The following is a 13094-nucleotide window of genomic DNA, read 5'->3' as shown; positions in this document are numbered from 1 at the left end:
ACCAGCCAAGAGGTCTGCTGCTGTGAGGAGGGCAACCGCGTGGCAGACCTGGGCTATGGGCTCTAGAGGTTTGGAGGGACCTGGGTTGGGCAGCCTCGTCCCTGGGGATCACCTCTTCCCCTACGTGCAGAACAGGCAGCCCGAATTTAGCCCTACGTATTTACATACCCATGAGGTAAATGCGCAAGGTGATGATATGTATATGGCAGCTCTGCTCTGAGAGCTGATACGACTGATTAAAACGAGCTGGCTTGGAGTACTGTTACAGTATCGCATATTGAGTTATTCAAAAGCATGTTCTTGTACTTGAAAAGAGATGAATATCTGTCTTTTTATTCAATAAACTCATAACAGGATCTGGGAACAGAAAAGGGGAGGGATGCTGTGTCAGCATGTGGGTTGCAAATGGAACAAAAGTTATTTCAAATGTGGACGGGAACTCAGAAAGAAAAAAGATTAAGCATGCTGCGGTCCTTTGACCAATTGCCCTTCTCATCCTTACTTTAAATAGTTTTTACTGAGTTAAAACATTTGTAAAAGCTAAAAAGATTACAGCATTTTTAAGAAGCAGACAATGAAGTCCCGTGGGAGCAAAACTTTCCCCTCTGGCCCCACGGAGGGAGGAGCAGTGCTTCTGCAGCAGAGCCAGTCAAGCTCCACGATGGAGGGTTCATCCTGTCTGCAGGAGGGCAAGCACCTACGACAGGTGATGTTGTGCTCCTCTTGTGGTCCGTCGGCCAGCAGCAGCCTTTGCAGTGACAAACCTGGAGGCAGTTTTTTCTCTCGTTTCTGGGAAGTTTTCCATTCTGTTACTGGTTTGTTTCCTTTTCGTTTTCTAGAAAGCAGAGCAGCCTTTCATGGCTTCTTATGTTTAATTCCTGGCCTGAAGGGATGGGCAGTGGAAGTCAGCTTCTTGATTGGACTGTTGTTCATTGGAAGGAGCTACAGCAGCTATACAGCCTGTCCAGCCTTTCCAAGCAGTCAGAGTCAGTATTTGGCCTTTAGCCGCCAGCACTGTAGCTCAGATATTGTAGCACTGGGAAGACGTGTGATTGCACAGCTGAATCCAGAGGAGTGGTTATGTACTGCCCAGAGATCAAGACGTGAGCTCAGGGATCCTTAAGTGTGTTCTTCACTTTAAGCTGAAGGGTACTCGTGGTGAAGTTAAGGGACTACATCTAGGACTGAAGTATTTGTATCCTCTTGAAGTTGGATTTTAAACACATGGCTGTTCCTCTTGAGTGATGCATAAGGAGCGATAATATTGCTATCATCTGACACGAAATGTTGAAGCTATTCAGTCCTCAGGGATAGGCTTAATCTCACCAAACTTAAGCCATCCAACATGTTGGCAGCTGGTGTACACTAGAAGTCTAGTTTCCTTCCCTAGTCAAGAGAGATCAGCATCTACATGGGGTGGTTTGCTCCTTCCTGGGAGATATTTTTTCAGATAGGTGGGATAAATGACATACTGGAGGCTCCTGTTGGCTGTAGATGGAGTCTAGCTGACTAACAGAGCAGATGCTTAACTTTTAAACTGAAGCTACCCCACAGATATTTTTCTCCTCTCTCACTAATTTTTACTGTAGGTTTTTAGACCGCCACTACATGTCTGACAGGGCTTTCTGTAGGTGCCAGGTTGCACAGATCTACCTGGCATGGACAATGCTGTATCTCTCCCTAATATATTTGAAAGCTCTTCATATTGCATTTACAAACGTGTGTTTTCCTGAAGTAGGATCCTTGTTTAGGTATCCTTTTGACCTGCCTTCTTAAAAGCAATTAACCTCTGAATTTGTCAACTGGATGTAAACACAAGCTTGTCTTTTTTTTTTTGATACTGAGCAAATTCAGATGTGTGGAAACAAAGCTTCCCAGTTCAGAGATATTTTTTAGTAACCTAATCAAAAGGCAAGTACCTTACCCGTTACTGCGACGGCAGACGAACAGTTGTGACTAAAGAAATTCCACCCTCTCAGCAGGGCTGTAATTGGCAATCTGTCGAGCGCGGCTGCAAGGGAAGTGCTCTTTCAAGTGACTTTAAACTCCTTGAAAGGGACTGGATAAATGAAGCTGGCTTTGCTAGCAGTGTTCTGATTTCAGCACATAAATTTTAATTTATAGAATAATGCCTCTGTCCATTCATCTGTCTGTCTCCCCCTTACCCCACCTTCCCCTACCCCATTTCTTTTTTGCCTTGAAAACTCCAGGATTTGGTAATAAAGCCTTTGAGAGCTAACATATTTTTCCAGGGGTAGCCTGAGTGCAAAATTTATCCCATCTGGCAATACTTTATAAGAGTTAAACCAGGGAAAGAGCATCAGGCCTAATTCTGCAAACATTTAAACATGTGTTGGACCAATCATGAGAGTGAAGTTATGCTTGGTACATTCAGGAGTGAGTTCTTGAGTCTTTCTAGTGTGAAATACTGTGCCTACGTGAGTGTTTCTGTGCTGGAAGAGTTGTCTTTGGTCAGCATAACCACGTGGAAAAGTCTGCCCATTTGCAAAATGCACTTAAAAATGAACAGATTATTAGCTAACATGTTTGTAGAAATAGTTTAATTGAAGATACTCCCTGAAGCATGAATAAATATTGGGATCACAATTTGTTGCCCACAGAACACGATGGTGTTAAAATGAACAAGTGACTGAAGGAAAGCATGTGCTGAAGTGCTTTGCTGGATTGGGGCCAGGATGCTTAGAACAGTGCTGGACCCTTCACAGCAAGAAGGCACAAAAAATGGATTTCCTCTGTAAGAGGGACAACTTATTTTTTTTTTTTTTAGGTTGCGTTTTTGGTACTCTTAAGAAAAAGCACAGAGATTCTCTGTCATGTATCTACCAGTCCACAATGACTTGAGCTAGGTTGCATGCTTTGGTTAATCAGGAAACTGGTTCAGCTCTTTTGTAGTCTCAAATCCCAAAGGCAACAGAAGAAGATCTGACATTGTGTAACGGTGGTGGCATAGTATTTCACGATACCTTACTTGCCAAATACGAGTTCAGTCTCACACTTTGTGCCAGACTTGATGCAACAAAAAGCAAAGGCACGTTTGGTGTTTCAGGCACAGGTAGGCCTGTCTCTAATGCAGGGCTCCTCGAATTGTGTCAGTCAAGTCACCACGTCATCAGCAAAAGCAGCCACCTTGCCAAAAATCTGTCTGGGAGGCATCCGGCAAGGTGCACGGATGCGAGCCATTGGTGACAAACTGCATCCCCCCAGCAGTGCCAGTTCAGGCAAGTGTCCCCTGCCGTCAGCTGCGGGGTGCACACCTGGATGGGTCAGGCAGCCGGGGACTGAGGTGGCAGCTCATGCCTTCCGTGGGTTTGTGTGTGGGCAGAACAGAGTCATGTGTCTCAGGCTGAGAGTGCCGGAGAGGCAATCCCAGCCTCTGGTCCGGCCTCTGCTAACTCCTGGTTTTCAGATGTAATCAAAACAAACTTTGGTGCCTAATGATTTCACCTCTTCTGTGTGCAAAACACCTGAAAAAGTCAAAAGTCCCATAAAAAGTCACGTGGACGACTGGACTTTAAACAAGAACGATGAAAGTTGGAAAGCTGGAATGATTTTTTTTATTTATGTATTTAGCCAAGATAAAGTACTTCAGCAGTGACACTATTTAGCCACATTTCTAATTGGTTTCCTCTAATTATGTAAGCTTTTGACCTTCGAGTGCTTTATTCCCATTGTTTTCAGTTGATAACGTCCAAGAACATAAAGTAATATTTCAAGAGTCTGGCGATAGTAATGAAACAAGTATAAACAAACTTAACTCTTTAGTTACTGTACCCCACCTTTATGAATTTCCTGTCATTCAGGGTGATCGCCTAAACAACACTTTGTCAGACATGAACTCAAATGTGTGAGATCACTGGCAGGTTCAATTCAGATGTCAAAATGATTGCAAGCAACAATCAGTTATTTGTGTCTTTCCATTTACACAGTTCTCCCACTACAATGTAAATATTTGCTTGAAGTTCTGCAGTAGTTTGCAATCATAATTAACCAAAAGGGGAGCTAGCTCTTGTATTCTTTGCTGGAACAAAAGACAATTAGTGTAACGTTATTGTGGCTGAATTAGTGACTCTCGTTTTTCCTTCCTTTTTAAAGATGCATCAAAATCTGCATATCCTCAGTCTCATTCTCTGAGAAACAACATTGTCAAGGGATAATGGTTCTCATTCTGATTTAATCTCCTCACTGGGGAGTAAATTCTAGCATGCTGTCTGATTTAACGTGATTATTGTGGGATCTTAACTATGTTCCTTTAATTTAAAAGAGATGCAATTCGGCTGTATAAGGCCGTAATTCAGGCAAACAATTTAACATAAGCTTAGCTTTAAAATACATTATTTATATCTTGCTATCTTCAATTATAATTAAGCATATGCATGAATTTATGCATATGCTTACAAGTGATTTTCTACATTGGACCTTGGATATTTTCATGTCTGCTGTATGCTCTATTAAACAAGTCATAAAATAATAATAATAAAAATAATAATAAAAAACCCTAACAAAATAAAAAATACACCAAGGGGCTGTAAAGCTTTCAAAGCAGTCAAGAGCACAGAAGACACATCGGGCTGAATTTCTGAAGTAAAAAACATTTTTCAGTACTCGCATGTCTTTTTGAAGAATAATTCCTGCCTTATTACACAAGTGAGGTAATTGGGTCATACATGACTTTTCTGAATGAAAAGGTTATTCTAGTCTGCATCTCCAAAATTAAAAACAAACTCGCTTGTTCTTTTGATTTGGCTGACCTTTAATAAAAGAGCATTTTGTAGCAGTGGAAAGGTACTTCTGTCTGCGGCTGTTAGGAGAGTAATAAAAATACCGCTGAATGGAAAGACACCAGATGGAAGGAATGTCAACATACTGGAACTAATTTAGAAGATTGCTCTGATAGAGAGCAAAGGCATGAGGAGAATTCAAATGGTTCCAGTGCGAAGAGATTGGCCGCCCCTCTTAAACTAACAAACTAAAATCCTTACCCCAGGGTTACATGTAAACCAAATGGAATCATCCCACAAGGAGGTAGTCCATTAAGGGGGGAAAAACAAAATCCAACCCCCCCAGCACTCTCTTTGACTTTAGCATCCTGTGAGCTTGGAGGAAGGGCAAAAGCGTTCTGCTTTGGTTTGCTTTTTGAATTTGATAGTAAATAAGTCCAAAGCGAACTGCCCTAATAGAGAAGTGTGCAACGTACCATTAAATCTTTCTGACTGGTATTTGCAAAACCGTGCCCACGTGGGCTTTCAGCACTTTTAGGGTGAAGTCCATCTTCAGGAGCATTTAAGATGGGTAGTGAGTTATGTTCCTCCAGTGTCAATTTTGTCCCATGGAATTTCAGCGGTAATGACCCTGGTGTAGCTAAAGGGAAGTATTTAGCAGTAGGATTGAAAAGAAAAGAAGAGTGCTGATCAGCAAGAGGTCCCTACGCAACCAGTGCTATTTAGAAAATGGAAAGCTGTAGATAGAAGCTGAGTTCATCATTTCACGGCCTCTAAATATAAATAAGTGGAGAGATTATATCCAAGAATTATTGCTATAGTAGAACAGCCTGTGAAAGAGACAGATTGTTGATGTTACAAAATGTACTTTGTCTCAGATATGTCTTTAGTAGTGAGAAGTGAAGTTCTTTCCCAGTTTCACATTTATATTCTTCAATGAGTTCTGAAGCCAGCAGATTTGGTTTCAATTATCAGCCTACTTTTAGCGTAGAACTTTCTGTCTGATGGGTTGTTTTTTGTTTTGTTTTTTTTTTTAAATAAACAAACAAACACGTTAGAATTATGGGCAGAGTTTAAAGAAAAGTTGTAAGAAAACTTTCTTTGACCACTGCATCTTAAGCACCTGTTGCTGCTTGGGTAGAGTAGTGTTCTTAGCCTCTGCTACAGCTCTTGGAGTGAACAGACCAAGGCCAAGCAAGCTTGTGGCCCACTGGAAAATGCTGTTTCTTCATGTTGCCATCACCCGTGTCTTAGTAACATGGTACTTAGTACATTAACAAAACGCTCTTGCTCATCTCCTGGAGATACAATCATGTTGTTCCTCACACCTAGTGCTACATCCCGTTCCTGATGTGCTCTCACAGTGCTGTCCCTCCCTCCTCCCTTGTGGCCAGGAGGAAGTGTAGCCATCTCAGAAGTCAGTCCTTCATCCTGCAGGCTCTGTCCGCAAAGGAGCGCTGGCATTTTGCAACCGCCAGCCTGCACCACTTGACCGCTATGGGTGAGATAATGCAGCATCCCTCCCACCACACCACGGTCTTGCTGCAGCTCTCCCAGCGTAACTCAGCTTGCAGAGTGGTGGAAATAAACCCAGAGGCTCAGAAATAAATGACACGCAGCTTGTAGCAAGCGTTTCTCCTGCTGCTGTCTCCTCTAATACGCAGAGCTCATGCCTCGTATCTAAGCAACCCCCATCTCTTGATTTGTGATTGACAGAACATCTCTCCTGCTATCACCCGTCTGGGTGTTGATACTGACACTTCTCCGCTTATCTTATTTGGCCAGCTCTGTTTGCAGAGTATCGATGGTTGGAAAGAAGCAAGAGCAGCCCCACCTTTCTTACACATAACCTCCCTCTTTCCCTTGACCTTGGTCAGGGTTGAGGAGAGGGCTTGTACAACAAGGCCATCCCATCAGTGGCAAGCCGCGGGGTGTTCCTGGGGCACAGTATCCCGTGCCGAAGCCGTGCTTCTCCGTCGGCAGTAGCTGCAGCCGGGGTTCAGGCACACTTCTAGGCGGGGGTGAGTTTTGGAATGAATAAGCAGTAGGATGGCAGGTAATAAATCATCCGCAACGAAAACAAAGAGTGAACCAAGCAGTCCCAGAAGCTATATGGAGGCAATCCGTCCGTCATCAGCCTGCAGGTTACAGCCCAGGTGTTAACAGGGCAGTATATTTATTACCTCATTATTATTTGCAGTAAGTCAATCCAGCCTTTAATTAATGCCCTTCTCTCTTCTCCCAGCCGTTGGCCACAATGCTTTCTTGGAGCATTTGTTTATAAAACTACATACTGTGCTCAGAAGGGAAGTTCAGAAGTGTCTGTATGAAGCCTGCCTGGCATCCGAACTGCTGCTGAGAAAATTCATGTATATGGCTGATAGTCTGTGACTTGCCAGAATACCGCCTTGTCACGTGCCCGATTGTTTTGACCACTAAATTCCTCTTTAAGATTTTGTGTGTGTGTATAGACATAAATCCTCCTGCTTTTCCACTCCCTGTTCCTTCAGTAGCAGCTCCCATTTAAGATGTTTTTGTCTGCTGTTCAGTTTCCTCTCCGCAGGAACGTAGGTGCGTGCCCTCTCATGAGATTCTGCTGATACAGTGGAGCTGCTCTAAACTGAAATGATGCAGTTGTAAAAAAATACCTCCCCTCCCTGGAAATAAAAAAGATTCTTCATTCACCTCTGTTCCTTGATGAAGAGATAAATTGTGTTCAATTCTGTAATCGCTCGGCTATGATGATGCTGAAGAGGCCTCTGTAATGTCATCTAAGGCCAAGGGTAGTGTCCTTCTCATAACGCTCCCTCTTGAAAAACAGATGTGCCAATTTGACCTGAGTGTGCTGGTAAACTGAAACCGAATACGAGTTACTGGGGTGCTTCTATTCTCATTGATTCTAGTGCACTTTTGTGCCAAAAATTCAAAATGTGGATCAGTGATTTATGCTTTCCTAAGTTCAGTTTTAAGGTATTGTCTCAGTTTCTTAGAAGGCATAAGGGAAAATTTGAAATGGAAAGTACCTTTAAATGCATGTTCCTCCAAACCAAGTGCTTTCCACTTCCTTTCTGTAGAAATGCAAGAAAATACATCTGGATCAGAACTTGTATTGAAGTGGCAAATTTTAGTGCAGGAAAACTATATTTTGGAATTTATAACTTCAGAACATCAAGGATGATTTGAGAAAGCTCTCATGACTGAGTGCTGAAGGCAAAACTTTAATAAAAACACCGTCTGGAAGAAAGCTCTGTCTTAGCAGGGCTGTTACTGCTGTTATTGTCATCAAGAGCACTGAGCACCTGGTAGGGCATCAGCGCCTAGGGGAGTGGGGCAGGAAGAGCTGAGGGCCCTTTTGTCCCCATCTGTGCCCTTCTGGTGAGGCAAATGTCCTCCTGAGCTCACGGTGGTCCTTGGCTGGTACTGCTTGGAGCACGCACTCCAGTGAGAGATCAGTGGCGACTTCACCTATGTGTGTATGATATAATAGCCCCTAACTCCTTGAATCAGCCGAGTTTTTTGGGTGGGGCGGTTGGGATTATTTTGGTTTGTGTTGTGTTTGTGGGTTTTTTTAAGCAAATCTCTTAAATAAGAGCATTTTTGTTGATTTGTCTCAGCATACTGAAACTGTTTCTTTTTGCCTTCCTAAACAATCCTGTATCTAAGAATCTTTTCCAAGCTTAGAAAAACAAGTATGTGCATTACTGCTTTACTGGTAACACATCACAGCACTTCCATATATGACACAGGGCATGTTCAGTTTTTCCCAGACAATATCAGTCTGTCATTCTTGGAGAGGATACTGTAAGTATAATCCATCCAGAGACGGCTCTTCCAGTTTCCGAAGTTTATTGCTAATGAGGATGCACATAGGATGTAATCACTGGCAGGAGCCTCTGCTTCGGGGTACAGTGAGGCCAGCAGACAAGTAAGCGGCCAATTTTATCTGGCTGTTTGCTCTCCGTTTTATCAGAGCTGTTTGGCTGGGGTTCAGGGGCGTTAGAGGGAACTGCAGAGGCTTTGGCTTGTAGAGTTGAGTGACAAGGTGTGAGAGGACATGAGACAAAACCTAAGAGCAGCAAATATCTGCCTGTTGAGAGAGGCTGCTTCGCATTTCACTGCAAAAGCTGAAGGTTGGTGTTTTTTTGTTTAAAAAAAATAACCCACTAAGGACTACTAGCTGAGCTTTGCTGAAGAGATACAGGAAGGCATCATTCCAGTAGGGCTGGTCAAAACTAGCATCCATTTGTAATAGCCCCTGTAACCTTATTAACTTGCAGATGCTTTGCTGCCAGTATGACGTGGCCTCAGCAGGCTGCTGCCACAGATAAAAGGAGAAGGAAAATCACCATGTTTTAGTATGAGCAGTGGTTATTTATGGCAGGTGCAGGAAGTTTCCAGTGGGTTGCAGAGGATTTTCAGTGTCAGAAAGGAAAAACTATTTAGCAGCCAGGGCATTATGGCAATTCAAGACTACTCACAGCCCGTTTTACTAGATTAAGCGTTCAGTTATCTGCAGCTCCCAGTGAAGTCCTTGACAGCATGTGGCACAGAGTATCCTCTGCCTCGAAGAACAGACAGGTTGTGACGTGTATTAGATGAATGTTCCTTGCGCTGCTTACGTGAGAGTTGTGCGTTGCTGCCAGCTCTGTGCAAGCGGCAATGGACGTATCTACAGCATGCAATGGGACATGTGGAGGCGGCAGGAGATAAGTAAGATTGAGGATGGGTTGGGTGCATGAGATGGGGTGCAGAGCCATACTGACAAGAGCTGTACAGCTCTGGAGACACTGCAGCCACTGCTAGCTCAGGTGTGTCCATGCCTGCCATGCTGTTGCACAGAGTTGGGCTAGAAGAGGACGCATGCATCAGTTGACTTGTTGGAATTTGATGGTAGGTGAAAGCCAGCCAACAGTCAGTATAAGCCAAATGGCTATTCTGTATCAGCCAGTCGTTGAGGACAGGGTTTATTATGCCTGCAATTAACCCTTTCCAAGTGATGAGATAGCTCATGTTTTGTTCTGGCCTCTGGCCTCAAGAGGACTACTGGTAAGAGGCAGTCCCCGTTGGAGCCGGGGTTAGTATTCAGATGTTGCTGGCACAAGTGTCCACCTCGCCTCATTAGGATCAAGTTGACTTTGCCATCCTGTGACCCCATTGTATAGAGGAAAAGGCCTTTTTTCCTGTAGCCATATGAAAGTGAAGCCTCAGCTTCCTTCTCTTCATCTGAAATGCTGTAATCTTCCTCTGGAAAAAATTAGCTTTGGAGCTTGCTTTTCACAGTGGCGTTGGTAGTACATCTCTTCAGGCTGTTCAGTTGTCCTAAGTCTTCTTCACCCTTTAATGTGTCAGTTTTCAAATGTATTGAATCAACTGTGGTGTGTTTTTTTTTTTCTTTTATCCTGTGCAGTGTTTGAAAATAAAGATAAGATTGTGATCATCATGGAGTATGCAAGTAAAGGAGAGTTGTATGATTACATCAGTGAGAGGCGGCGACTGAGCGAAAGAGAGACAAGACACTTCTTTCGGCAAATAGTCTCTGCTGTACATTACTGCCACAAGGTGAGCAAAGGATTTGATATTAAAAAATGCTATTTGAAGGCTGAGTAGTGACTTACATTATTTCAAAGCATGTCTGAGGCAACAGCATTCATTATTAAGTATGACAGCATGTGATTATATCAGCACAACTTTCATTAAAAGTGCTACAGTAGTTCACTGCCTGTTTTTAAAGACTAAGGATGTTTTCCTGTGTTATGGCAGATAGCAGCCACTCCCTTACATTAGCCCTGCATTGCATTTTTGCCTTGGAAATAATTCTCCTGACATTAAAAAAAATAAAAATTAACAACATAAACTAGGAAAGGGATCTCATAGAACTTCTACACCATTAAGATTAATACGTTCAAATGATTTATAGTTTGCAATTTGAATATGCAAGTGAACAACTTTAGAAGATAAAATATATGAAAGAAAAAACTAAGAGAAAGGTATGAATGTTCATGTATGAGCTTTACCATGTACTCATTCTGGATAGGCAAAACCAACTTTTTCAGATGTAGCAGAAGCACTAGAAAGATACCCTTTGCTAATGACTTTATCCATCAGGGTACCCACTAGAATGACGATTTAAGCAATTAAACCCAAGGTAGATGACTGGCTCTCATCATGAGCCTTTTATCCCTACTTATGAACCAACTGGATAGAGCCGAAAGTTGCATGAGGCTAGAGGCAATGACCAGCTAACACAATTTTTTTGTTTCAGTTCTTAAACACTTTAATCTCCAGTTGAATTCTGATAAACAAGTGTGGTTTTCAAAGCCCTCATTGCGCAGTGCTAAAAAGCTGCAGCGCCCTTTCCTGTGCAGTTATTTTTTCCCAAATTTCTTTAAAGAAGGCACTGACCTAAACCCAGCTTGTTAGCTTCCATCCCTGACATTTACAGCCCTTTAGGATTATAACTCCCCTGATCCACGTGGCTGCACACTGGAGGAACGAGGGCTTTTGTAAGGACTAACGTCATTGACAGATATTGTTTTCTGGTGCCTGGGAAGAATATATTGCTTTCACGCAGTGGGGGCAGGATCCAGGCTGGAATTAAGTTCTGAAAAGACACCCCCCACCCCCCCTGCTGTTTTAGAGGCTTTGTGGGAGGACAGATTCCAGTCATTCTTCCCTTAACCACACACCAAGTGACTAATACATTGCCTGTCACTAGTCACTGGGCCGTGAGTGTTATGACAGTGAAATCAGCCTTGAAATGTACATGCAAAGACCACCCTGCCAGCTCACCTTTAATTTTCCCAATATTTTCTCATGTTCTCCCCCCTGTTTTTTTCTTCCTTGTTTCAGAACGGTGTTGTCCACAGGGACCTAAAATTGGAAAACATCCTTCTTGATGACAATTTTAATATTAAGGTAGGATTCTTTTTCTCAGCTTCTCAGAATGGATTTGCATGTTTTGTAAAATTTTTATCCAAGGTATTAGAAGAGCCAGTGTTATGGCAACAGCTACTAAGCAACAGCATCTGGCAGGAGGCTCAGGGATTTTGGAGGTTGGGGAAAGAGCACCACTGGTGACGAGTCATACATGCTAAACGAAGCTTTGCATAATTTGGGGGAGAAGGCCCTGTCCTGCCACCCAAGGGCCATGACTCCCAAAGCAGTATCTATTTGCTGGTAGGAAAGTGCAGAGCATTTCATGCAGTCGCGTTTATCGTACGAATTGTATTATTGCTGGCTGCTGCTGGGGCTAGGAAAAAACTCTCCTGGTCTACAGGGTTCAAGTGCCTCCTACAGAACACTCTGAATGTCCTTTTGATCATGGCTGGAAAATAAGCAAATAGAGTTTCAAAATAAACCTAGTAAAGCACATGTGCTTCATTAGGAAATGGCCTTGGAACTCCAGACACAAACGTATACTTTGGATAGTGATGTCAGTGATGTCATTTCCGTGTCATTTCTCCCCAGTGAAAGCATGGGAATGACCTTTTTTCCCTCCTTCTTTTTTTTCCTAATAGCTGTAGCACAAAGATAAATAATGCAGAGATTAGTGTAGTTTCTAGGTGGCTGAACCTGTTTCACTTGCAGCTTTGTTCCTCCCCGGGTAGCTGGATGAGAGGGTGGCTGGGTGTACTCATCTGTGGGCAGACAAATGGAGGGAGGGGCGCTGAAGGGTTTCTGCTGACGCTTGGGCATCTTTGCTTAATTAACAAAGTAATCGAGGAGCTCCCTGCGTAGCCAAATATCTAAATAGCCTGGATCTTCATTTTGTCTCCACTGAAAGCCATGGTGCTGCACGCACTGCCTTCTGCGCTTCATGCTGGAGAGATTGTCTTCATTTTAAGCTGATGTGCAATGGAAATGGAAAGTAACATATGGTAGCTGCCATCTGTGTAACGCTGATGACAGAAGCTAACTTGGATCAACTGGTGGATTAAAGGCACATAAATATGTGGTTTCTAAAAATAGGCTTTTGCAGAAGGCCCATCCAATGCAATACTTGGATGTTTTGCTGTTAACATCCAGTGTTAGAGCGAACCTCCCTGCTCCTGTTCCAACAGGGACACTGGCTGCAGCAGCCCGAGCTGTTCTCAGCAGCGCTGAAAACAAGAAGTAGCCTTTCTAGGACATTGTATACGAAACAGGCTTCCGCAGGCAGGATGACCTTTCTTTCCGCATTACACGCCAAACTATCTTCCCAGCTAATCAGAGAATTCTTGAGAGAAAAGAGGAATTTGGAGAATTTGTTAGCTGCGGTGGCCTGGATCTCTGCACTGTGGTCCCCATATGCAAAACCAATCACTTCCCCAAGCCCCCTGGGAGCTGTGCTTTGTCAGAAGGCTCCACTCCCTCCCC

General features: G+C 43.3%; 1 protein-coding gene across 1 annotated transcript in view; it reads left to right on the top strand.

The window, feature by feature from the left end:
• The window catches only part of NUAK1 (NUAK family kinase 1), a 49306-nt gene that overhangs the window by 24938 nt on the left and 11274 nt on the right, over positions 1–13094 (top strand). Inside the window, exons 3-4 of the mRNA XM_074168147.1 lie at positions 10147–10298; positions 11589–11654. Coding sequence (XP_074024248.1) covers positions 10147–10298; positions 11589–11654 — 218 coding nt within the window. The remainder of the gene's footprint in view (positions 1–10146; positions 10299–11588; positions 11655–13094) is intronic.

Source organism: Numenius arquata, chromosome 2 (assembly GCF_964106895.1).
Source record: "Numenius arquata chromosome 2, bNumArq3.hap1.1, whole genome shotgun sequence".
Taxonomy (NCBI): Eukaryota; Metazoa; Chordata; class Aves; order Charadriiformes; family Scolopacidae; genus Numenius; species Numenius arquata.
The sequence above is the reverse complement of the archived record's forward strand: the minus strand, read 5'-3'. Positions and strand labels throughout refer to the sequence as shown.